General features: G+C 45.1%; 1 protein-coding gene across 3 annotated transcripts in view; it reads left to right on the top strand.

Annotated features, from left to right (window-relative positions):
* Vps39 (VPS39 subunit of HOPS complex) overlaps positions 1–26176 on the top strand; it is a 36427-nt gene extending 10251 nt beyond the window's left edge. For all 3 annotated transcript variants that reach the window (XM_034494067.2, XM_034494066.2, XM_034494065.2), the window contains 19 exons: positions 396–488; positions 2884–3067; positions 5906–6026; positions 6122–6242; positions 9495–9624; positions 14897–15039; positions 17443–17586; positions 18064–18205; positions 18328–18414; positions 18930–19003; positions 19331–19429; positions 19924–20041; positions 20449–20577; positions 21695–21797; positions 22000–22045; positions 22812–22961; positions 23121–23255; positions 23435–23526; positions 24583–26176. In XM_034494067.2, coding sequence (XP_034349958.1) covers positions 396–488; positions 2884–3067; positions 5906–6026; positions 6122–6242; positions 9495–9624; positions 14897–15039; positions 17443–17586; positions 18064–18205; positions 18328–18414; positions 18930–19003; positions 19331–19429; positions 19924–20041; positions 20449–20577; positions 21695–21797; positions 22000–22045; positions 22812–22961; positions 23121–23255; positions 23435–23526; positions 24583–24658 — 2187 coding nt within the window. In that variant the 3' untranslated portion in view covers positions 24659–26176. The remainder of the gene's footprint in view (positions 1–395; positions 489–2883; positions 3068–5905; positions 6027–6121; positions 6243–9494; positions 9625–14896; positions 15040–17442; positions 17587–18063; positions 18206–18327; positions 18415–18929; positions 19004–19330; positions 19430–19923; positions 20042–20448; positions 20578–21694; positions 21798–21999; positions 22046–22811; positions 22962–23120; positions 23256–23434; positions 23527–24582) is intronic.
* The last annotated feature ends 359 nt before the right edge of the window (positions 26177–26535 follow it).

Raw genomic sequence — 26535 nt, 5'->3', positions numbered from 1 at the left:
CTCTTCCAAGGGAGCCTTCCTTGCCAACACACTTTGTTGTTGTGTCACACACTTTTTCCAGTTCCTGGGTGATTTATATTTTTACTAGAGTGACTCATATTGTTTATTGGTTGGTTAGTTTCTTTTGTTATTGTTTTGAGACAGGATCTCTATGTAGCTCTAGATTTCCTGGAACTTGACATGTAGACCAGGCTGGCCTTGAACTCACAGAAATCTGCCTGCCTTTGCCTCCCAAGTACTGCGACTAAGCCCGGACCTGATTTGCATTTTATTTATTTAGTTCTTCAAGAATTGTGCTCTGGTGTGGGTAATGGAAGTAATACAACAGAAAACATGAATCCCATTCTACCCCATTTTAACATCTTTTCAATTGAACTCATATTCTCTTTATTCAGGGAGACTTTAGTGTACCTGATGTGCCCAAGTCCATGGCATGGTGTGAAAATTCTATCTGCGTTGGCTTCAAGAGAGACTACTACCTGATCAGGGTAAAACCTTCTGTTCTTGCCACTCTCATCAGCTTGCCTTGGGCGAGTGACCATGAGTTTGCCTTGGCAGATGGTCATCGATTCTGGACCACAGGCCTGGAGACCTCCTTAAGTAAAGCTTTGGATACAACAGGGTTCCTGTTTATTTGCATAGCTGTGTGTGCACACACACTTAGTGTTTCCACAAGTCTGGTGTTCATGTGACTGAAGCAAAACAGAATCAGCTCTCTGCTCTCAGATACCCACAGTATCTGATGACTGGTACCGGTCATTAGGGCTGCTGTTTGTCTGTTTGTCCGAATATCATACTCTTTTCCCTATATGTTATAGATCAAGCTGCTCAGGGATTACATATGAGTTTTAGTGTTAGCTTTCAAGTTCAAAATCTCTGAGTGTATTTGTTTTCAGTTTGACCACTAATTTCAGAAGTTGACTAGGTATACTATAGAAAATATCAGTAAGAAAATAGAGGAAGTACAGATTATTCAGATGCCACCCAAATCAGGTGCAGGTGAGGGGTGGAACCTTCTGTTTGATTCCCCAGCACCTCAAAAAGAAAAGAGAAGGCAACACTAACTCTCTGCCTTTTACTGTATGAGCTTCTACCTTGCTTTTTAAAAATGATTACCTTGCTGGTGGCTGGAGATGGCTCAGTGGTTGAGAGCACTGACTTCTCTTCTAGGGGACCCAGGTTCAGTTCCCAGCACCCACATGGTGACCAAACACTGGCTATAACCCCAGTTCCAGGGGATCCGATACCTTCTTCTGACCTCCATGGGCACCAGGCACCCCATATGGTACACAGACACAGGCAAAACACCCATACACATTAGAAAACATATCTTGCTATACAAATTGTTTTTATCACTTTTTTTTTCTAACACAGAATAGTGGATAGCACAACATTGTCTTTTGACCTCTCATGTGCATACTGTAGGTAGAAAAGATGAAATGCTGCCACTTTACAGCGTAATCTAAATCTCCTGGCTTCACCCTAGTCTACTAACCCGGACTTGGCAGTTCTAGACGCCTTCCTCCTTGTTCCCCATGGTGTTAGCTCTTTATTTTTATCTCTGCTACTTCACTCCATGTTGTTTAGTTAAGGGATATTTTACTATTGCTAGGATTCAGGGTCAGAGTCCTAAAGGAGTCACTGCTCTCAGCTGACAAGATACTAACAGTGCTGAGAGGAGTCTGTGGGAGGGCTTAAGGCTGGAGCAGGGGTCTGGCCCTGTGGCTCCTGAGGCAGGAGCAGGGGTCTGGCCCTGTGGCTTCTGTGGCTGCGTCTGTCACACCACATCACCATCACTGAGCTACATCATCAGCCCCCTTCTCCATCTGAAGCTTTCATCTTTCTGAAGGTGGCAAATCTTTCTTTAAGACCCTGGCAAACATTAAATTCTGTTCTTTTTGTTGTATAATTCTGCATTTTGACAGATATCTAGGGTTATGTAACTAATTCCACAGTAACAATTCAAAGCAACTGTTACCTCCCACATTTCTTCCAGCTACCTCCTATCCAGCTTCTAGACTTCCACTACCAAGGGTGTGCTCTTTGTCTCCTAAGTTTTGTTTTTTTGTAGATTGTCATATAAACAGAGTTGTATCAAATGGAGATAGATGTTTACCTAGCACAGTACATTTGAGATTCATCTGTGTTTGTGTATCAGCGATTGCTATTTTTCACAGGTGAGTAGGATTTGTGACATGAATGGACTGGAGTTTGTTAATTTACCTGTCAGTTGATGGATACACTTGCTCCCCATTTTTAGCAGTTCTGAATAAAGCTGCTATAAACATTTGTATTTACTGGTTTGTATAAATGTAAATTTTATTTCCCTGGATAATAACTGGGAGTGGTGTTGCTGGCTCCTATGGCATGTTGTGTTAGCTTTACAAAGAGCTTGCATATAAACTACCTGTATCAGTTTGCATTTCTACCAGCAGCAATAGCAGTGTTCTGTATTGTAGCACCTAGCATCGGTAGGTGCCAGGCAGATGCTTGTCTCCATTTTTTGAAAACTCACATTACTGGGCTGGAGACATGGCTCAGTGGTTAAGAGCACTGACTGCTCTTCCAGAGGTCCTGAGTTCAATTCCCAGCAACCACATGGTGGCTCACAACCATCTGTAATGGGATCTGATGCCTTCTTCTGGTGTGTCTGAAGACAGTGACAGTGTACTCACATATATAAAAAATAAATAATTCTTAAAAAAAAAAAAAAAAAGAAAACTCACATTACACTGTGGTAGAGATTGTCATAACAAATACCATGTTCATATCAAATAAGGAACAATATTGGCTTCTCTGGTTTGGGTTTTATGTGGATTTTCCCAGGCTGCATCCGTGCCTGTGTGGGGACTGCTGGGTGACTCCCCTCATGTCTTCCTGCAGGTGGATGGAAAGGGGTCCATCAAAGAGCTCTTCCCAACTGGAAAGCAGCTGGAGCCCTTAGTTGCCCCTCTGGCAGATGGAAAAGTAGCCGTGGGTCAGGATGATCTGACTGTGGTGCTCAACGAGGAAGGCATCTGCACTCAGAAATGTGCCCTGAACTGGACAGATATCCCAGTGGCCATGGGTAAGGCCAGCAGTACCTGTTGCTTTGTCATTTGGGTGGGGGGTGTGTCATCTCTGCAGAATTAGTTCTATTGTGGTTCTAGCAGACAGCCTACTTTACCCTGCACCCCTTTTTTTGTTTCTCTGTATAACCCTGGCTGTTTTGGAACTGACTCTATAGACCAGGCTGGCCTTGAACCTGGAGATCTGCTTGCCTTTATTTCCTGAGTGCTGGGATTAGAGGTATACACCAGAACTGCCTGGCTAAGTTTCTGTTCTTTTAAGTAAACACTTTTAGGGGTATTACAGATGGGATAATCTGGATTTTTCTGGAAGTTGAGTTTTGCTTCAGAGGGGGAGGAATGTACAAGACAATTTCAGGAAGTGGTTGTCTCTGCCACTTCCACTTCTTTGTTTCTTTTCTTTTATCTTCCTGTTAGTGGTATTTATTAGCTCCTTTCCCAGACAGTCTACATTGGGAAAGTCATTGCTTATCCCTCTACTATGTATAATTTAGAAGGGCAGGCTCTTTTTATAGTGGAGTTTTCTAAACCTGTCTTAGCCTCCCCTTTCCTCTGCAGTAGTATTTTCTGGAAGTATGTGACATCCTTGCTGCATTTTCTTTGCATAGAAATGCAAACATGGTTAGTGCCTTCTATACCAAGAGACTCTAGCTTGTGAGAAAAGAGTTGCATTTCAGATGAAGAAACAAGACATGCATGGATGTGTTAGAATTCAGTAGTTCACAGAGAGAGAAATTTGGTTGTTTAATTGGCCATGAAATTGATGCCCTACATAGGTAAGATTGTACTAGGCAGACAGGAAGTCTGGAATATGATCTGAGGAACAGTTCCTTTATAGCCTGGGTGGACAGAACAGGGTGAAAATCGAATAAGATGCAGAAGGCAAGCTGGCCATGAGTGAAAGGATGTGCAGAGCTGACCAGCTCAGCAGGCAGTCTGAATTGTGCAGGAATTGTCCAGGGAGGCCAGCTGTCAGAGGCCCATGGGGTGGACCAGAAGGCTGGTAGAGTTTTCGGTAGAACTTCTTGATAAAGTGCTGTTCTGGGTCTGGAGAGAGCTCAGTGTGAAGAGCACTTGCTGCTCTTTGAGGGAACCAGAGTTTGGTTCCTAGTACTCAAGTTCAGTGGGTTACAGCTGTCTGTAACTTCAGCTCCTGGGGATCTAGCACCCTCCTTGGGTTTCCATGGACACACATAAACAAACACATAAATAAATAAATAAATAAATAAATAAATAAATAAATAAATAAAACCAAACCTTTTAGGGCTAGAGAGATGACTCTGAGGTTAAGAGCATTGGTTGTTCTTTTAGAGGTCCTGAGTTCCATTCCCAGCAACCACATGGTAGCTCATAACCTATAATGAGATCTGGTGCCCTCTTTTGGCATGCAAGCATACATTCAGGCAGAATAAGAAAAAGAGAGAGAGAGAGAGAGAGAGAGAGAAAGAAAGGAAGAAAGGAAGAGAGAGAAAATATAAAATAAATAAATAATTCTTTTTTTAAAAATAAAACAAACCTTTTAAAGCAACAATTCTACAGTGTATTCTTAGCAAACCACTAGCTTTCACCAATCCGAAAGCTAAGGATGTCATCAGATAGCATCTGATGTCTGGAGCACTTTCCCAGCTTTGCTGTCATCTGCCTTCCTGTGGCCCCTGAATCAAAGATAGATAACTTTACTCATGATTTCTTTTGTTCTATAGCTAATGACATCTCAGGTAATCACACTCACAGTGGGACACAGTATTTAGGGAAACTTGAATACATGTTCCCAGGCCATAGTCACTCCTATTTGGCTCCAGAATGAGCTCTCTCTACTCCATGTGGGATGAGAACTGTGTTTGCTGACAGTGCCACTGACCCGCTGCACCTGCAGTGCAGTGTTTATAGGGTTTGCAGTTGGGTTAAAAGAGTGTATAAGCAGGACATTTATTTCAGTAGTATAAAGTAAGCTGGTCTTTATTCAGTCTTAGAGGCTCTACGTTTTTATATATCTTCAAAGATATATTTTCTGTTGCCCACATTCATGTTAAATCTCCCTTACCACACAGCTTCCCAGAGGAAGTCGTGTATGGCAAGGCTGTTAGGCTTTTTTGCATACTGACCTTAGCACTTCTATAGATTCTCTGCTTCGCCCAGCACAGTAAGCTAGATTGTCCCATTCCTGTTACAGAGTACTGAAAGGAAAGGGTGGATATGGAAGGCATTCTTTTCAGAAAGCCAAGGTATAGTCGTGGTAGTGAGTGAGTATTTATAGTCTCCCACCTGTCATTAGGCCTTGCCTCCCACCCCCAGTGCATGGAGGATTCAGTGTCTAGTGTGTGAGTGTTAGAAAAGACAGAAACATTCCAGCTGTAGCACCCATCAAGTGGACTTTTGCATCCTTTCCCTGAAAATCTCAAGCAGAGACTTTAGCAAATGTAGGGAAGGGAAAAAAAGAAACTGCCTTTCTCCTTCCCTCTCTGGGACAGTGCAGGGCAGTTCTGTAGCCCTCTGCTGCTGCTGCTGCTGCACTGGCAGGACGCCTGCACCCTACTGACCTGGCTTTGTGACAGATGGGAAAAGAGCACAGGAACTTTTTAAAGGGGCTGGTCCTGCTATGTTAGCAAAGCGAGTATAGCTCTGCTATGCAAGAGATGTCTTTTGATATTACTCAAGCAAACAGTAGTCTTCAGTGGTGAGTTACAGTGAAGAATCCTCCTGTTTTAGTGCTTGACTTGAGAATTTTTTTTTTTTGAGATCCATTTACCAACTAAATCCAAGCTCATCCTTAACCCAAAGCCTTCAACTAGCACACCAGCTCAGCACACGCCAGCTCAGCATGTCCTCTCTTGCAGAGCACCAGCCTCCGTACATCATTGCAGTGTTGCCACGATATGTGGAGATCCGGACACTCGAACCAAGGCTTCTGGTCCAGAGCATTGAGTTGCAAAGGCCGCGCTTCATTACATCAGGGGGGTAAGGAATTTCTCTCTTCACTGTGGCTGCTATGTTGTTCCCAGGTCCCTGTATCATTGTAAATCCCATGCCCACTTACCCTTTTCCTTCTCCAGATCAAACATTATCTATGTGGCCAGCAATCATTTTGTTTGGAGACTCATTCCTGTCCCCATGGCAACCCAAATCCAGCAGCTTCTTCAGGACAAGCAGTTTGAATTGGCTCTGCAGCTAGCGGTAAGTCTTGTTCCTTAGATTTGGGAAGCAGGCTTCTTTCCTCATCATTTTAAAAGCAGCTGAACTCATATAGAGATTGGTATTTGGACTGTATTTAGAGCTGTATTTATATAAATGAAGAATAAGCTGGGACATTGATTCAGGGGTTGAGTCCACCTTCAAGCATGTATATCTATGTAGATAAGTGATTTACCTTGTTGACCCATTCAAGTGTAGAGTGGATGTCAATTATAATGGTGTCTCCTAGAAAGTAATAAAAGAATAAAAAATGGTTTGAAACAATTAAAGACAATGCATACATTAACAAATGTCATAGTACTGTCTAGTTGAGCGTAGCCACTAGAGGGCCCTCAGTTCTTTCATCAGTGAATTCTATTGGCATGTATAAGCCTTCAGTCTCTGGAACCACCTCAGTTCTTATGTTGAACCGTACATTGAACAGCTGCAGCCCTCTGTTTAACTGGGCCAGTCAGCTTGTCGTCGTCACAATAGACAACTTGGGAAAAGGAGTGTTTATTTACCTTACATTTTCCAAGATCCAAAGTCCAGATGGCATAGTGCAGGCTCCATGACAAAGGCCACTCTTGGCTTTGATACCTCCCAGAATGAATAGGATACAAGGGCATGCAATCAGGCCCACCACGAGCAGACGAGAGGGGCCTGGGCTCCTTTCATAACAGGCCTCTCTCAAGAGTGTCTTTGGTCCCTAGTGACATGGAAACCTTCCATATGCCCCGCTTCTTGAAGGCCACCTAGGAAACAAATTCCCACCCCTGGGATCTATTGGGAGACACAAACCACATTCAGATCTTTGCAGACACTCTCCTTTGTGTTCATGTAGACTGCTGTTCCCAGCAAGGCAGCATCTTGTTCCATCTTCTCTCCCATTGCTAGTGATTTTCTCCTTTGTAACTTACGAGACAAGGCTATGTAGCCCATGCCAGTCTCAATCCTATGGCAGTCTTCCTGCCTCATCTTGCAAGTGCTGGGTTACAGGCACACACTGACACATGTGGTTTATGTGATGTTTTTTTAGTATCTGCAGAGAGTGGATTTGATTTATAGAAATGACCATAAGTCTCTGAACTTAAACTAGGCAGTGCTAATCTAAAGAGTTCTTGATGATGATGATAATAGCAAGCTTGATTCCTGCAAACTGTCTCTGAAGGAAAAGTAACCATCATTTTTAATTGCTTATGGTGGCTGCCTTTGTGTATATGTACTTGTATGTGTACTGGTGCACATTGCCAATGTGTACGAATCTGGAGGCTAGAGGCCAGCCGTAGGTGTTGTGCCTCTGGACAGCCATCCACCTTGTCCCCTCCAGAGTGTCTTAGTGGGACCTAGGGCTTATCAGGTAGGCCAAGCTGACTAGCCACTGAGCCCGAGGGAGCCTCCTCTCTCCACCTCCCCAGTGCTGAGATTGCATGTGGTACCACTCTGCTCTGCTTTTTACATGGGTTTTAGGGATCAAACTCCGTCCTTGTGCTTGTCATGCAAACACTTTACGACTGAGTTATTTCTCCAGCCCATGCTGGCTGTTTTAAAAGCAACTTATACTTTACATGGGAAAATTTTGTAATTAAATTAGAAGTCCCACTTCAAAATGCTATTTTTTTTTCAAGCCTTTCTACATGTATATATTGTATGTTAACTGTATCACCCTTTCTATCCTGCCTTTTCTCCAAGACCCTTCCCTTCCACTGGTCCCCTTTTTCCTTCAGACAGTTTTACTTCTACTTTAATGTGTGTGTTTGTGTGTGTGTGTGTGTGTGTGTGTGTACGTGTGTACATGTGTGTGTGTACATGTGTGTGTATAAGAGCACTCTGACTGTTCTTCCAGAGGTTCTGAGTTCAATTCCAAACAACTACATGGTGGCTCACAACCATCTCTAATGAGATTCAGTGCGCTCTTCTGGTGTGTCTGAAGACAGCTACAGTGGACTCATATGTGTAAAATAAATAAATAATAATTTTAAAAATGTAGTAGGAACCACAAATGAGGTAAAAAGGTTTATTTGTCTTTTTGAGGCTGGCATAACTCAGTTGCCCAAGGTATGGATATGATGGAATGGCCTGCCTATAGTTTCAGCCTTGGAAAGTGGAGACAGATCATCCCAGAGCAAACTGGCTAGCATGACTATCCCTGTTATCCAGCTCTGGGTTTGACTGAGAGACCCTGACTGATTGACTAAGGTGGAAGAGTGATTGAAGATGATTCCCTGCTTCAACCTAGTACCTCACATTGTATACACACACACACACACACACACACACATATAAATATGGAAAAAGAAAGGAAAGTGAAAACAATCTCTAGGATGTTTGAAGTTACACTGACTTTCTTTATTCAAAATGGCTTCAGTTTGGTTCCTTCTTACAGACTATGTAGACCAGGTTGGCCTTGAACTCACAAAGATCCCATTGCCTCTGCCTCCCAAGTGCTGGGATTAAAGGGGTGTGTCACCATTGCCCAACAGGTTTTCTTGTAAATGTAACCTTAGGTGTGATGAAATTTGGCCAGCTTCCCATTAATGCCCTTTCATGTGGGAACAGGATCAAATATGGTACTCGTGTTATTTAATTAGCGTATATCCTCTAGGCTGTGCAGTGTCTTCCTCTTTCCTTGTCATGGCCTTAATAGATTTCAGGGGCACTAGCTAGGCACTTTGTAGAAGACCTAGTGAATTTTCATTACATAGTTACTTAACAGTGTGAGGAGAAGATTGCCAGGCACCCTCTCCTGCACTTCCAGGTACCAGGCATATGTGTGATATACACTCATGCATGTAGGCAAACACTCATAAAATAAAAATGATTTTTTAAAATTAATGTAACTAAAGGGCTGGAGAGCTGGCTTATAGGTTAAGAGCATTGGCTGCTCTTGCAGAGGACCTAAGCTGGATTACTAGCAGTCATATGACAGCTCACAACTATCTGTAACTCCAGTTCCAGGGCAGTCTGACGCTCTCTTCTGGGCTCCATGGGCACTGCACATGTGGTACACAGAAAAAAAAACCTACATAAAATTAAATGTTGTTTTAATTATGTAACCGTGTTTTAGTGTAGTTGTTTGAAGAAGTAAAAGGTTTTTACTCTAAGATAGATTTTGTGCCACCTGTGCTTCCTAGGGTGGTTTGCCACCTAGAATGGGCAAAGCAGATCTGGGAGTGTCCTAGGGTGGTTTGCCACCTAGAATGGGCAAAGCAGATCTGAGAGGGAATGAGCTTTATTTCTTTTGTCTTTTCCTAGGAAATGAAAGATGACTCAGACAGTGAAAAGCAGCAGCAGATCCACCACATTAAGAACTTGTATGCATTCAACCTCTTCTGCCAAAAGCGCTTTGATGAGTCCATGCAGGTCTTTGCTAAACTTGGCACAGGTAACAAGCAGGTGTGGCTTTGGGCTTCAAGATATGAGACTTCAGCTTTTGCCCCCAGCCATCATGTCTGCTCTTTGTTGCTGCACTTCCCCTGCCATTGACAGACTTATCCCTCTGGAAGCCAAATAAGTCTCTCCTTCTGTACATTGCCTTGGTTATGTAACGGCATAGAGTTAGGAGAGTAACTAGTCCAGCCTGCCAGAGTTCATGCAGAGCACTGGGCTCCCTGCTTCCGTTTTCTCCTCTACAAATCATGCTCATAAAAGAGGCATAACGACAGTGCTCCTCTGGAGTATCCTGTGAGGGCGATGTGAGGCGACTGAGCAGCACAGACTGCACTGTGTCTGCTGCTGGTACTGCATCCATTTGGCCTCCACACCTGTTTGTTGTCCTCTTCTTCCTCCTTACCTTCTCCCCATATTCATCCTTGGCCAGTAACTTGGGTTCTTGGTTATGAATAATGGAGATAAGTTCTGAGTAGTTTACTAGAGTCTGATCAATTGAACAGGGTTGAATGAATTATTAGGTGGGGGTCACAGGGGCCCATAAAATTGATAGGTCAACTTGTTTTGTTTTGTTTTGTTTTTTGAGACAGCATTTCTCTGTGTAGCCCTGACTATCCTGGAACTTGCCCTTTAAACCATGCTTGCCCCAAACTCACTGAGATCCCCCTGCCTCTGTCTCTGCCTCTGCCTCTCTAGTGCTGGGATTAAAGATGTGCATAACCACTGCTGCCGCCCACCTTTGACTCAATCTTTTATGGTACCAAAGGGAAATCTGGAGACCTTCAAAGCAGGAAGATGGACAGAAATTAGTTCGTAGTCACAACAGACTGGGTGACCTTCCTTCAACATAACTGCTTCATTAGCTGTTGCCCCTACCGTCTTCATGGTACTTCATCCCCTGTGAAAGTCACTCCCTGTCAATTTATCAGTTGCTAGCACCAAAGCTCTTCAGCTAGACTGTCCTTTTCCAAGGCAGCTCACTGTCATGGCTGACTAGTTGTTGCTGTCTGAGTCCTGGGTCCTCAGTCCTTCCCAGTGAATCTTCATGGAGCTGATCAAGTGTCGTGCACAACAGCTGGCTTTTCCCAGAGGTATAATCTAGGACACCCAGGTAGAACCTCGGTGCCTTAGTAACAACAGGGCCTCCTGTATTCTGTTGATTTACAATGGTCATTACAGGTTTAAGACAAAGAAAAGCACACTCCTCTTGAGGAAGAGGAGTGTGTACAAGGACTGTGTGGGATGGATAGGTGCCACACTGCCCCTCAGCCTCTGTACCTTCTCAGGGTCTAGGGATCTGATCACCAGGATGAAGTTCTGGTCCCATTCCCAGCCTGGGGTAGTGTAGGGAAGGAGGGTTGGTCCTCTGGTTCTGAAAACTAAGGTAGTCCTCCAGCCACAAACACAGTTTGCAAGAAGGAACTCACTAAACAGAAGCTGTTTGCTGTTGAAAAGGGAGGTGGGGCTAGACAAATGGCTCTGGAGATGACCATTACAAGCATGAAGACCTGAGATCAGTCTACAGAGGCCAAGGGCAATGGTATACGATATTCTGTAATCCCAGTGCTGAGGCATGGAGACAGATGCCTTTTGTGTTTGGTATTGACTTCATCTGTACTGGCAGCTTTCCCAGGTGGCTTAACTTAGCAGAAAATGTATCCCTGAAGCTGCCAACCAGCTGCGATTTGCATTAAAGTGGCATTTGTGTGGATTTTCTGTTTCTTTTCCATCTGGTGTGGCTGAAGCGTTCATTTGTAGTTGTGAGCCGGCTTGCTTTCCGTCATTTTGAAACATCAGTGATCTGGGAGACAATACCCACAGACCAGTATGACTGTTGCCTACACATAAGCTAATTCACAGTAGGCAAACTCAAATGAGTCTGGAATGCCATGCCAGAGACAGCAGCACAGCACTGGTGAGGAAAGCATGTAACGGCATGTTAGCCGAGAGCTGGGGGAAGACCCACAGCAAGCAACTCAGGACCTGCTTCCCCCAGTGCAGCATTGTTTGAGTCCAAATGTCTGTGTTTGCTCCCTGCCACTCTCTTCTCTGTCCTACTAACAAGCTCCTCGACACCAGCCACTGTAGTCCCATGCCCTGAGGGGTCTGGATTGCATTTGAGTATGAAATAGTTAGGTATCTCTACAGAGGGAACATTTTAGTTACTACCTGACAGGGAGTGTCTGCATGAGCCATGCCAGGATCCAGGGAAGAATATTCTAGACTGAGGGAGCAGCCAGCACATGTGCATGGAGTGGAAAGAGTGCCTGGGAATTCAGGAACTGGCCAGCCAGCAGAGTGGGTAGAGTTGCCTGATGTCTTTTCTCTGAATGAGCTATATGTATATATGTATATGTATGTATGTGTGTGTGTGAATATATATGTGTGTATATATATATGTATACATACACATATATACACATATATATACATGTATGTATATATACACACATATATATGTATATATGTGTGTGTGTATATGTATGTATATATATATATTGGTCTTCCTTCTTTTTTTTTTTTTCAATTTTTTTATTGGATATTTTATTTACATTTCAGATGCCATCCCCTTTCCCCATTTCCCCTCCCTAGAAAACCCCTATCTCATGCCCCCTTCTCCTTTTTGCTTTTATACAATTTTTTAAATGTTAACCAAAGGCTTTATAAGTTTGGTAATGCTCAATATCAATCAGAAGTGTAACCCAATACCCAACCCAGATATATCAACTACCTTTGACTGGCAGAAACACACGAACATTCGCCTCCATGTCCCCCTCCCCTTTTTCTCATCACCTAGATCCTCCTCTCCTTCTCCTCTCCTTACTCCTCCTCTTCCTCTCCATGCTCCTCCCACCTTAGCTCCTCCTACATATCACCCTTCCTGTTAAAATAAAACTTTTCTCTCAAAATACCATTAGAGCATAACTATACCAATTTGTGTCAGTAAGGTGCAAGATAGACCTAACACCCAGTCCATCATTTTGTTGACTAACCAGAACCTCTGAATGAGCTATAGTTTTTCCCTTGTTCGCCTGTGTCTGTCCTCGGTTTTGTATGTGTGGCATAACCCTGGACTCAGAACCCTCTCCTAACTGTTGGCAGTCTCAGCTCTGCCACCTCAGTGCTGTGATGTCTAGGAAAATACATTATCTCACAGAGTGTTGCATGTGAAGCTACTCAGTTAAACACTTGGGGGTTGGTGCATGGTGATAGCGTTCTCCAGGAGCAGGAAGACTAAGGGAGGTCAGACATGGTGACTCAACCTGTCTGGGAAGTTCAGATAGTATGACTGTACAAAGCCATTCTGGACTACATAGGAATTCTAGGCAAGCCTGAGACCAACGAAAGAGACAGACAGAGAGAGAGAGAGAGAGAGAGAGAGAGAGAGAGAGAGTGTGAGTGAGAGAGAGAGGAAGAAGAAGGAGGAGGAGGAGGAGGAGGAGGAGGAGGAGGAAGAAGAAGAAGAAGAAGAAGAAGAAGAAGAAGAAGAAGAAGAAGAAGAAGAAGAAGAGGAGAGAAGAGAGAAGAGAAAAGAAAGAAGAGGTGGACTAGGCCCTGAAGAGTGAGAAGGAAACTGGAATTTGAAGGAACCATGGAGACACATTCCCATCCTGTGTCCAGTTACCTGTGAGCCCAGTGCGCCATTTGGTGGTGTGTGGTATAGATCATGCCAGAAAGATACATTGGAGCTAGATTTTAAAGAATCTTGAAGGCCACAAAGGAGCTTAGTGTTTGGTAGACATAAGGTGATTCCAAGGCCTTTTGGTTTTGCACTGGTAGAATTGGAGCCTGGGCTTTGAATCCTGAGCTGCCCCCATCATGGGCAGCCTCTCATCACAGGTGTTCAGAAGAATGTTGGTGGGCATGGCTGTGGGTGCATGAGGCAGATGGAGGCTGTGTGTTCACTTACAGTTCACAGCTGCCCATCTCCTGAGCCCATGCTTTGGTGGGGCTCCATGGAGCACTGCCAGCTGCTCCACTCAGTTGTCATTCTTGTCAGTGCTTTGACAGATTCCTGATCCTAAGGAGCAGGGTCTCCTTAGATGAGTCAGTTACTGTGACATGGGGTTAAGTAGGTTCTGGGAGCCTCATGGGAAGACCCGCCTTCCAGTCAGCTTGCCAAAGACTTGTGTCCATTGTGGGGGAAGTAGTCTTCCCCACTTTGACATTTTATCTTTCTTTTCTTTTCTTTTTTCTTTTCTTCCTTTCTCTCATTTTTTATTTGTTCGTTTTGTTGTCTTTTTCAAGATAGGGTTTCTCTGTGTAGTCCTAGCTGTCTTGAAACTCACTCTGTAGACTAGGCTGGCCTCAAACTCACAGAGGTCTGCCTTCCTCTACCTCCTGAGCTGACATTTTCTAAAGGAAAACAGAGCATAGATTGTTGGCACAAACGTTTTAAGAATGGGAGGAAGATCTTTTAAGAAATCTTGATCCAAGTTTATCACCTCATTTTATCCCTCTTCATACAGATGTTTTCCACATGTACACATTTTTAACAGAATTGTGATCATAATGTCACATACTTCTTGTGTATACTTCATAATTACAGTGTGCATTATATCATAATACTCTCATCAGCTGAAGTAAACATACTTTATTCTGCTGTTGAAGAACTTACACATTGTTTCCAAAATTGAAGTTATAAACAGTGTGCCTCTTTCATACACACTATGGCTATATACCAAAGGTATATACTAAGGGCAAAAAGAAAAAACTTATTTGACATTGGATTTTTATTAATTGTGTTGACTGTTAATATATTTCATTACATTAAATAGTTATCACTTTAAAAAATTTGTGTGTGTGTATGTGTACGTGCACAAGTTTGTTGGCCTTTTTCACTTAAATATAAGTTTTTCCATGCAAATTTTGAAAAGTCTGCTTCTTTTAGACAGTTGTTAAATAGTCCTAATCCTGTGTGTCTGAGTCATGCTGTTTTTGTGACATTTTAATGAAATGTTATGTACAGTGTTCAGGTCATAACTAGGTGACTTACTAAGTTTTTCTGTACTTAGACTCATTCCTTGGGATAAGGGGTAATCCAGGCATGCTTATGTATACCTATAGTTGTAGCATTTGGGAGGCAGAGGCAGGAGGATTGCCACAAACCTGAGTCCAGCCTGATTTATATAATAAGGCCCAGACCAGTTAGGGTTACACAGACCCTGTCTTAAAACAAACACACAAAAAAAGAAACAACAAACCATCAGTCTAGGACTTACTTTGCTACCATACAGTCATTTGTATTATGTTTTCCTTTCTTACAGATCCCACCCACGTGATGGGCTTGTACCCGGACCTACTGCCCACGGACTATAGGAAGCAGCTGCAGTACCCCAACCCGCTGCCCACACTGTCTGGTGCTGAACTGGAGAAGGCTCACTTAGCGCTCATTGACTACCTGACGCAGGTGGGCCTAATGCAGGCACACGGGGCCTCGCCTCAGTTTCATTGCTGCTCCGCTATGGCAGCAGTAGGGCCATCGGAGGTCCGTAGTGAATGCTGTGGAAGTCGGGCTGGGCCGTCTTCTGCTGCCTCCAACTCAGTAGTACAAATAACTTGTTATTTGTATGAATTCTGAATTCATACAATGTATTTTGATCATTTTTACCTAAACTCCTTCCAAACCTCCTCCTAATTTTGTGTCCTTTAAAAAAACATAACCTAAAACTCCAATTTTTGCTCTGTTTATACTTCTAGGTGTGGAACCATCCTCTGGGGCCACTCCTTTAAAAAATCTAACTGACACACTCCTTTAGAAGCCCCTGGCTATTCATAGCTCCTTGGTTAAGGGTGGGGGCTGTTTTGTTTTGTTTAAACCAACTCTTCATATCAGGAAGCATATTCACAGTAAGTTATATAACCTAAAAGGAATAAATTTTAATTGTTATGAACTTTTTCATGCCATGCATAATTGTGGGGGAAATGCCTATAGTTTAGGAAACATAGAAAATATAAACCAAAGGGCCACAGTGGCACAAAGCTTTAGTCCCAGCACTTGGGAGGCAGAGGCAGGCAGAGCTCTGTGAGTTCAAGACCAGCCTGATCTACAGAGTGAGCTCTGGACCATCAGAGCTACACACTGAAACCCTGTCTCTAAAACAAACAAAAAGTATAAGCCAGAGACGTCACCAACACTTTAGCACCATTTGCTTAGTTTCTTATGTGTGTTCATGAGCTAGCTTCTATCTGTTTGATTTAGGATTCATTTTATGTGTGTGGCTGTTCTGATGACATGTGTGTCAGTGTAGCACATGTATGCCTGCATTAGCAGAGGATAGAAGAGCTTCACATCCTCTAGAACAGGAGTTACATGCAGTTGTGAGCTGCCATATGGATGCTGGGAGTCACACCCAAGTCCTCTGAAGGAGAGCCAGTGCTCTTACCACTGAACCATCTTTCCAGCCTGTTCTGATTTTTATTAATTTCTTTATTACAAATGAAAATCAAAGTATATTTTCTGTTTTACAGTTTATGGCTTGAAATTTAGCCATATGTTGAAAAAGTCCTTCCTTGTCAATAGTTGGTTTTCTATATGTGTATGGCCTGATTTTTTTCAGTTTACTATTATGAACAGATAATATGAAAGTTTAAAGTCAGCACCACAACTTATCTGTCTATAAAGCTTCAATTTTCTGAAAAGGATCTCATGTAGCCCAGGCTGACCTTGAACTCCTTATGCAGCTAAGGGTGACCTTAAACTTCTATTCTTTCATTCCTAAGTGCTGGGAAATGGACAAGTGTACACCTCTACCCCCAATGTATGTGATCCTGGGCGTGTATACCTTGCAGACAAGTACTCACCAACTGAATTGTATTACCAGCCCTCCTTAAAGCTTCTTAACTCACAATTTCTTACAAATAGTTTCTGTTTATTTTATGTGTACACGCTCATGTCAGAGACACTATAGCTGTTGTTTCAGGTATCCCTGTAGCTTCTGAAAAGCATCCCTGAGAAAATTGTAATGTTGCATTTCAGTGCTACTTCAGGATCAGTGAATGTCAGCTGTCCTGACCAGACATCTCAGCCTTGGTGTGCCCTTGACTTTGAGCTCCAGGTGCCTAGCTATGAATGGCAGCCTGCAAGGAGCACACAGGCTGTCTCATTGTTCACACTGTGGAGTCCTGGGGCAAGTAAAGACAGTTCCTGGGATATAATGTTTCTAGAAGCCTGTGGCCCTTTGCTTTCTACCATCTCAGCTTTAGGAAACAGAGCACACTTCTTCCCCAGTTCCCAGTAACCTTCGGGATGCATGACATTAAGCAGCACTAGTGTTGGACAAGTGAGACCATGGGCTTCGGTAGACAAAGAGAAGTACATGAAGATTATGCTTTTGTTGATTTATTTGTGTTGAAATGGGGTCTCACTATATTGGCTAAACTGAGTTTGAATTTATGATCTTTCCCACGCAACCTTTTGAGAAGCTAGGATTACTGGCCTGTGCCTCCAAGCCCAGCTAGGTGAGGTTTTAGAATAGTCAAAGCTAATCTAAGGAATAAGTGTTTGTGTGTTTGGGGAGGGGATGGGAGGGTGTTGGGATGTAGCTTCATGGTAAAGTGCTTGCCTAGCATATGCAAGCCCTGGGTTGGATCTCTAGCACTGCAGAAACAAAGCAGGAAGAAATCGCTGTTATCACTGGGTCTGTGGCAATGTGATAGTCATGTCTTTTGATCTCTGACGAAACATTAATGCTGCTATGAGTTGTGTTGTCCAGGGTGTGGACAAGAGCTGATTTGGGAGCATTCAGAGTTAACTCAGGTGATGAAGGAAGACCTAGTCCTGCCCTTGACCCCACGTTCTTGCAATTGTCAGAAACGGAGCCAGTTGGTAAAGAAGCTGAATGACTCAGACCACCAGTCCAGCACCTCCCCGCTCATGGAAGGCACTCCCACCATCAAGTCCAAGAAGAAGTTACTACAGATCATTGACACCACTCTCCTCAAGTGCTACCTCCATGTGAGTTGCCGTAGCATGCCAGCCCCTTACCCTCAAACTTTAGAGATATTCCAGGGAGCTCTGTGGGAGACCAGCACTACCAAGAGTAAGGTCTTAGATGAAGGAGAGCTCCTAGCCTTTGCCTGATATCTTTGTGTTTCCCTTGATGAAGAGGATAAGTCAAGATATTCATTTGGGGGTCCTTTGCCAGTAAAATTGAGGTTAGTGCTACAAGCTCAACAGGGACAGTAATTCCTCAAGGAAAGTAACCTGTTTGTTCCCCACAGAACATTGAGACACATGTGCTGAAGAGGTAAATGCTCTAAAGGCCACCTCTTGTCATCCTGCAACAAAGACCATTTGCTATCTTATGCTTCTTATGTCCCTGACCCTTGAACCAGGAGCAGACCAGGGCAAGTGAAGGGTGGGGTTTCCAGGAAGGAGCTTCTGCTGCTGCCCCACATGACACCCTATGTCAGCATCCTATCTCCCCCACAGACAAATGTGGCCCTGGTGGCTCCCTTGCTGCGCCTGGAGAACAACCACTGTCACATTGAGGAGAGTGAGCATGTGCTGAAGAAGGCTCACAAGTACAGTGAGCTGATCATCCTGTATGAGAAGAAGGGGCTCCATGAGAAAGGTGACCTCACAGGACCTTCCATCCTGTGATGGAAGGGGAGGGAGGCTTTTGAGATTGGCAGAATCCAGTGGATTTCACATGAGGAAGAGGCTCATGGGTTTGTTCTTGGGCTTTGTGGCCAGCTCTGCAGGTGCTAGTGGACCAGTCCAAGAAAGCAAACTCACCTCTGAAAGGCCACGAGAGGACGGTGCAGTATCTGCAGCATTTGGGTGAGCCTGTTGTGAGATAACATCTCATTATGTTATCTCATCTTGTTTGAGACAAGATCTCATTATGGAGAGCTGGCTATCCTGAAACTTACTATGTAGACAAGGCTGGCCTCAAACTTAGAGGTTCACTTGCCTCTGCTTCCTGAGTGCTGGGATTGAAGGCATGTGCTACCACACCCAGCCCTGAACCCCACATTTAAAAGCTGTGGAGGGGGCTCCTGCTTGTATAAGCCTGGTCTCCCTCCATTCCTGAGTCGAGTCAGTCTCTTCCCTTGTGTTCCACCAGTTCTGTTCCTCTGCCTGGCGTCAGACCCTCTGTGGTTGAACAGTGAAACTCTTTCTTTAATATGTGGCCAGACCATGAGAAACAGGCAGATCTGAAGCTGGTGCTTGGATCTATCTTGTCCACAAAATGAATTCTGAGGTTATGTCTACACCTGCACACCTACCTTTCCAATCTTATTAGACAGGCCTGACTTTTGTCAACTGCTAACTGCTTACTTTCTTTCTTGAAGGCACAGAAAACCTACATTTGATTTTTTCCTACTCAGTCTGGGTGCTGAGAGACTTCCCAGAAGATGGCCTGAAGGTAGGTCATAGTCCCCTAGACTTGTCTTGGTGCTGTAGTGGATCGTGATTATATTTGGTGAGAGAGCCACAGATACAGGAGGAGGCTGGATTGCACCATTCCTTTGGAGTCCCAGGGTAAAGTGGGCATGTAGACAAGACTGCATATGTAGAAGGAGCCTTGTTCTAAAGCTGCTAGGCTCTAGCCTCAACCACTGTGGACCAGCCAGCAACTGGTACCTTGTCTACCCTTCCCCTTAAAGTGTCTGCAGCCCCAACACTTGCAGGCCTGTGTGTTTGTGGCCTGAGTCAGAAGTTCTTGTTGTAGAACTCAGGTTCCTTCTGACAGATATTCACTGAAGACCTCCCAGAGGTGGAGTCTCTGCCGAGAGACCGAGTGCTCAACTTCTTGATAGAGAATTTCAAGGCTCTGGCCATTCCTTATTTGGTAAGTCCAAAAGTTATTTGGTTAGTCCAAAAGACTTTAAACTTAGTATTGTGGCACGTTTGGATCACTTAGGCAGTTAAGATTCCAGGTAGGGTTGGTTCACTTGGGTCTTGTTGAGAATCTGAGAACAGTAATTTCAGCTTCCTCTGGAAAAGAGCAATCCCAGGGAACCAAGCTAGGAACGCTCCTCTTAGCAAAGCTTCTTGGTCTAATAGAGAACCAAGGGAATGAAGAATGATGGCCTTTAAGCTTAGCACTTGGGAGACAGAGGCAGGCAGAAGTCTGTGAGGTCAAGGGCAGCCTGATCTACAGAATAAGTTTCAGTTTAGATTGAAGAAACTGTCCTTGACGTCTCTGGGGTTTATCATGGTTTTGGAGGAGCAGCCCCTTGGTGATCTTTGTAGCTTAGTTAAGGAACAATGGGGTTGAGACCTGAGAGGAGAGCTGGGAGACAGACTCGAGTACCAACCAGACTGCCTTCCATTCCACCTCAGGAGCACATCATCCACGTGTGGGAGGAGACAGGCTCACGGTTCCATAATTGCCTGATCCAGCTGTACTGTGAGAAAGTGCAGAGTCTGATGAAAGACTACCTCCTGTCGCTGCCCTCAGGTATCAGTGCCCATCCAAAGCAGGTGGCCCAGACCTTAGCGATCAGACAGAGCTAAGTGCCTGTGTGTGGTATGGGCAAATAGGCCCTGTTGTTCTCCAGGTAGATGGGCAGTCCTTTAGAGGAGCCAGGGACACTGAGTGACTCCCTTGGATAGGACAGAAGGAACTGATCTGTCTGCAAAATGGCAGTTAGGTTGCTAAGAGACATGCCAGCCCACATGTCTGCTCACAGCCTTCCCTAATGTCCCATGCATGTTTTAGAACCAGAGAGACCATGGAGTAACTCCCCTGGGAAGCCTCCTTGGAGGCCCATCCTTCATAACAGAGTGACATCACTGAGCCCCTCCTAAAACCCCACATTTGTGCTTAACAGCATCCTTTCATATGGAGTTTGGTTTCCCTTAAAGGCAAAAGTCCAGTCCCTGCTGGAGAGGAAGTGGGTGAACTGGGAGAATACCGACAAAAGCTGCTCATGTTCTTGGAGATTTCCAGCTACTATGACCCAGGCCGGCTCATCTGTGATTTTCCCTTTGATGGTGAGTGTCTAGCTTAGAGCCAGAGCTGTTTCAGCTAAGCATAGAGGAGAGGCTCATCTCTCCTTTTATTGCTGTTCTTCAGCCCTCCTAAAAGGTGGGTGTGTGAGGGCCCAGGCGCCCAGGCCATCACTCCTGTTCCTCCACATCCCTCTTTTGCTGAGGCTGAGAAAAGACTAGGTGTGAAGCATATGTTAATTTGTAGATTGTAATCTGTTGCTTCAAAGTAATTCTTGTTGGAACTCATTGTTGAGTAAGTACTCTGGCATGATTCATCCAGAAAAAGACACATGTGTCTGGCATCAGCTCTGCAAACATCAAGGCTTTGCCTCACGTTCACTGGGGTTCCTAGTCTGTATGAACTTGGTTGTTTGAGTATTCTTGCTCAGTTTATAAGTCATTGTTAAAAGGATGAAACACAGAGAGCCATGGTGGTGCATGCCTTTTATCCCAGCACTTGAGAAGAGGAGGCAGGCCAATCCAACCTCAGTGAGTTCAAAGCCAGCCTGGTCTACATAGTTTCAGGACAGCCAAGGCTATGTAGAGAGACCCTGTTTACAAAACAGATGGGAAGATGAGGAATGGGTACAGAACCTCCTAAATTAGTTTCCTTCTCCTTTAAAAATCCCCTTAATAATTTTCTCCCTTAAGAAACGTAATAACACTTTCTACTCTTTTATTTCACTATATTTAGTATGGTGGTGCTTGGGATTGAACCATCACATGTGTGAGCTGTGCCTCTGAGCTGTGCCCAGCCCTTTATTTGGGGGTTTTAAGGATTTGGTTATTTTGGTTTGTTTTTGAGGATTGGTTTTGTGGTTTTAATCCCTCCATTTATTATTCTTGAAATTTTTTATTCTGTTTACTATGTATGTATGTATGTAATGTATGGATGTGCGTGTGCGCCATGATGTGTATCTAGTGGATAAAGGATACCTTGTATGAGGAAATCAGATCGTCAGACTTGGCAGCAAGTGCTGTTCCTAAGCTATCTTGGTGGTCTCCAAGTCTTCTTGTACATTTTAAATCGTCCCAGGATGTCTTCCCTCAGTTGCTTAGTCCCTAATCTTGTGCATCTGTAATGGCAGTGGCCGATACTTGGAGTCCTTTCCCCTCCTAGGCCTCTTAGAAGAACGAGCTCTCCTGTTGGGGCGCATGGGGAAGCATGAACAAGCTCTCTTCATCTATGTCCACGTCTTGAAGGACACAAAGATGGCTAAGGAGTAAGTCAGCCCTGCTCTCCTGTCTCCAAAAGACTCTCAAGACAGGCCCTCACAGAGATGAGCAGCCATGAAGACCACCCCTATGCCTAGCTGCAGGGGGCATTCACCTCCCCCTGCCAGTCCAGTTCTGTTACTATTGGCAGCCACATGGACACCGTCCAGTGGTTCCTCTTCCCTGCTCTCACCACCTCCTCCCTTGCAGGTACTGCCACAAACACTACGATCAAAACAAAGAAGGCAACAAAGATGTAAGTAGGCAGCTGTGACCAAGGGAGCATGTGCACTTCCTGTCAGTATCGCAGACCCCACCCCATCCAGTGTGGCCACAGTGGCACTCAGTCACTAAGTGAGACACAGTATATGTCAGTGCACTAAGCGATTGTTTGCATGTATCTACTAGGAAAGAAACTGAGTGACCATATGTCCTGGTTTGCTTCTGGCTTGCTCATCTGTTGTCACCCACCTTGTCCCTCTCAAGAGTTCTGGCACATACACTGAATTGATGTGATTAATCTAGGAGGAAGGGGCTGATTGTACACGGGTTTGTGTATCATGAGACATTTGTGATTGGTGTTAGTGGGAGTGGATGGGAATCCAGGGTTAGAGGCCAAAGTGCTGTTCAGTGACGTACAGGACAGCCCCAGTGACAAAGAATTATATGGCCCCAAATGTTGAGAGAGCTAGGATGAAGTGATCTTGTGGCACTAGAAATATAGCCAGGTTCTCAGCCTTCAAAGCATTAAAAAATGAGAAATCTTGAGGTTATTTTTCTGTGTTAACTTTCTGTGCATGGTATAACATTAAACAGATGCAAGGCATGCAGGGAAAGAGCAGTATTGGCATCCTCATTTGGCTGCTTGATTTTGCCAAAAATTCAGGGGAAAGTGATGGGTTTGGAGTGCTCTGTACCGGTGGCTGCTATCCACCAGCCCTCTAATCACCAGGGAGACTCAGTGCTGGGGTTCTAGGAGGGTTGCTGTGGGCCTGACATGCGTGTTTCTGTCTACGAAACAGGTATATCTGTCCCTGCTTCGGATGTACTTGTCGCCTCCTAGCATTCACTGCCTGGGGCCAATCAAACTAGAGCTACTGGAGCCACAGGCCAACCTCCAGGCTGCCCTGCAGGTCCTAGAGCTGCACTACAGCAAATTAGACACCACCAAGGTCAGGCCCTGCCCAGGCAGGTGGAGCTGGAGTAGGAAGAGGGCTAGGGATGGGGGCAGGGCTAGGGATGGGGGCAGGGCTGGGGAAGGCAGCAGGCGTGAGCTTTTCTTGGTCTCATCCTGATCTCCCTAATCTGCTTCCATCCTGTCCCTGCCCTAGGCAATCAACCTTCTGCCAGCAAACACACAGATCAATGACATCCGCATCTTTCTAGAAAAGGTCTTAGAAGAAAATGCACAAAAGAAACGGTTCAATCAAGTGCTTAAGAATCTTCTCCATGCGGAGTTCCTCAGGGTATGGCCTTCCACACTTGTATAGGGGCGGCCTTTGGGTTTTAATTGAGACAGTTTTCACACACCTGTTGTCATCGAGGCAGCACATAGCTCAGGCGATCCAGAAGTCAGCATGGAGTCCCAGACGTGAAAGTTTCTGTTTCTACACCCGAACATGGAACTTCTCCCAATCTCTTCCAGGTTCAGGAAGAGCGGATTTTACACCAGCAGGTGAAGTGTATCATCACTGAGGAGAAGGTGTGCATGGTGTGCAAGAAGAAGATTGGGAACAGGTGAGCCTCCCCCACCTGAGCAGCATCTGGGCGAAACCCTTGTCTTAGAAAACCTGGAGGGGTTGGGAGTGAATTGGGAGGATTTGTTTCCCATATCAGTTAACAGAATCAAGATAACCCCCGTAGGCACATCCAGAAACCCAACCCCAGGTAGTTTGAGATCCTGTGATGTCACACAATGGAGAGGAGCTTTTTTTGTTTCATTGAGTTCTTGAGCTTTCACAGAGCAAGCCATATCTGTTGGCTTTGATAATTTGAGGAGCTGTTGAACTCTCGCCCAGAAAGCTCTAATTCTCTGGCAACTAAAATTAACTATGGAAGTGGAGAACCAGTAAGAGGATGAGAGACAGACAGAGAGCCTTCTTGAGAAATGGGCTGGCTGGCTGTGTAGCTAGCTCAGGCTGATTTGGAACTCTTAACCCTCCTGCCTCAGCCACACCCCAGTGCTAACATTACAGGCCTGCACCACCTTGCCAGATAGAGGGAATGAGCCCCCATAGGGAGAAAACCAGATCTTTCCATCTTTCCTGGCTTGAGCAACCTCCTGAGCTAGCATTATTCTGTTAAGACTCGCCCCAGAGTCAGTGCCCTGGCCTGCAAGGAACATGATCTGTCGTTTCTTGCTCAGCTAGAAGAGGCCTCTTCTCTGCAGAGGCTGTATTCTTTTGACTTGCTGTGTTTCATTGAACTATCCTGGGATCTGTTTTGCTGAGCATGATCCCCGGTGCCAAGCACAGTGGTACATGTTCTGCATTGGCATTGGTTTGCCCACATATTTGCCTGGTTGCTTGGTGTTGATTAGTTGGTGCTACTGAAGGTTAAACTACCGATAACCTATACCCTAACCCTGCACTGACAGAGTGACCAAACCGTTTGTATGCGCTTGGATGGTGTATAGTACCTGCTCTGGTTGTTTGGAGAAGTGGTACCACAGGGGTCCAGAGATAATGGAGTAGGCTGTTCTTTGGGTTGGGGGTGTCGTCTGTGGGTGATGCCTCTTGCAGGTGCTGGAGGAGACTTAGAACATCACTCACTCTCAGCTGTTCTTTCACACAGTGCGTTTGCAAGATACCCCAATGGAGTGGTTGTGCACTACTTCTGCTCCAAAGAAGTAAATTCAGCAGACACCTGAGCCCGGCATCCCAAGCACTCAGCAGTGGACAGCTCAGCTTTCCCAGAGAGTTGAAGGAGCAGCCACCTTGGGAACCAGGGACTGTTACCATCAAGTGTCTCCCTCATTTGGACGTTGCTGGCCACCTTGCTCTCTGGAACATCTCTGAATTAACTGGACTTGTGACCTGGCATTGCCAGCTTTTTACTAGAAGGGATTAGTTACATCTTACGCTGTTATGTTGCAGACAATTCCAGGAATTTAACCCCTGCTTGGACAGGAGGAAATGCACCGACTTGCCTTTGTATACCAATCACCTGGACAAGGAGATCTCATCTCAAGTGTTTGTACCCATAGGGTTGTTGACTGTGAGTTTTCTATTACAGTAACTACGCAGCTTCACAAGGTCCCCCAGCATGGCAGCCTGGAGAGTCCCATGGGAGCCTAGTAGAGCTTTCCAGCCCCACTCACCACAGGCTGTTTATACTGCCAATGTTTCTCCACAGGAGCTGTGTCCTGTGTCCTCCAAGTAGTCTCCCTGCTTATCCCTTATTGGTCTCTTTTTCTTTCTCACTATTTATTTTACCCCTTAATCTCTTCTCTTATACTGTCCATGCTTCCTCTCCCACTGTGTAGACTGGGAGGCAGGGAGTAGCTAATATTTAAATGTGGCAAAATGGGAGGCACAGTCTGGGTTTCCAGGAGTGCCCTGATGAGCAGGTGTCGTGTACATTGTATGAAGGTTCTCAGGAGCTGAACTTTTCTACTAATATGTGTAGGAGAGCACAAGTCTCTGTAGGCATAGGCTTTGGTACCTCCCTGGGGCAGCACTGGGTAGGGTGTGTGGTCTAGGCAGGATCTCAGCAGAAGTGCCGGCTTCAGCCGCTCACCAGCTGTTTGGACGGGTTGTTGAGCCTTCGGAGGTGAGCTCCTTGAGCTCTGAGCATCTTTCTCCACTCTAGCCACTCTCTGTCCTGTTGCTTTCCTGGCCATAGTTGCTCCCTGGCCTTCCCCCCCCCAACCCCTTCCCCCCCAAGACTGGAGGATAGCTTGGTAATGTGTGTCTGCACTACACACAGGGAACATCTGACCAGGAACCACCAGTGATGAGATGCCGTGTGTGACATCTCATTGTGAGGCACTGAGGAATGGCAAAGAGTAATGCAAGAGCAGGTGGACTTAGAACGTACTGCTAGTTCTGTTGAGCATGTCAGGGAGCCTGCAAGAGGTCTGCAGGAACTTCTGGCATTGGCGGCTACAGGCGCCAGGCACACACACATGCACAGACATATATGCAGGTAACACACCCACACACATAAAGGTTAAAAAAATTTGAGCAGTGCTGCTCATGAACCCATCTGCACCAGCTTAAAATGCTCTTCCTCAGGAGTGGCACTGGGATGCCAGGCCACTCCCCAGGGACAGGACCAGAACTTGTGCCATCATATGAGTCCTGCCCTCTTACCTGGTAGGCTTGTAGCATCCCTTCGTATGAACTGTGTTTGAAGCAGTAGAATAAAACCTGTATTTTCTCCTGGATGGTATGAATGCTTAATTCTGTTTCCCCAAACTCCATCCTTTCTTCCCTGGATCTTGCCCTCCATAGAGGTGGGAAGGGGAACGGGCAGCCCCAGCCTGAGGATGATGGAGGGCTACTTCTCAAGAAACATAAGCGAAAAAACAAGTCTCCTTGGGCCTCCCTTTCCCCTTTCTGAAGACTTCAATGGAAGTGATAATAAGGGGATAGTAGCTTAGCTAAGAGAGAAGGAAAAGACAGCTAGTAACTACGAAAAACAATAAAAATAATGCTCTTCTCAAAAGAGTGGGGGAGCTGGCCCTGCCTCTTTCCTGGTACCACTAGCAGGGCAGTGCTACAGAGCTACCCTGGTGGTGTGGGT

The sequence above is a fragment of the Arvicanthis niloticus genome, chromosome 2, assembly GCF_011762505.2.
Source record: "Arvicanthis niloticus isolate mArvNil1 chromosome 2, mArvNil1.pat.X, whole genome shotgun sequence".
NCBI classification, from domain to species: Eukaryota; Metazoa; Chordata; class Mammalia; order Rodentia; family Muridae; genus Arvicanthis; species Arvicanthis niloticus.
Note: the sequence above shows the minus strand (reverse complement) of the source record. Positions and strands in the feature narration are given on the sequence as shown.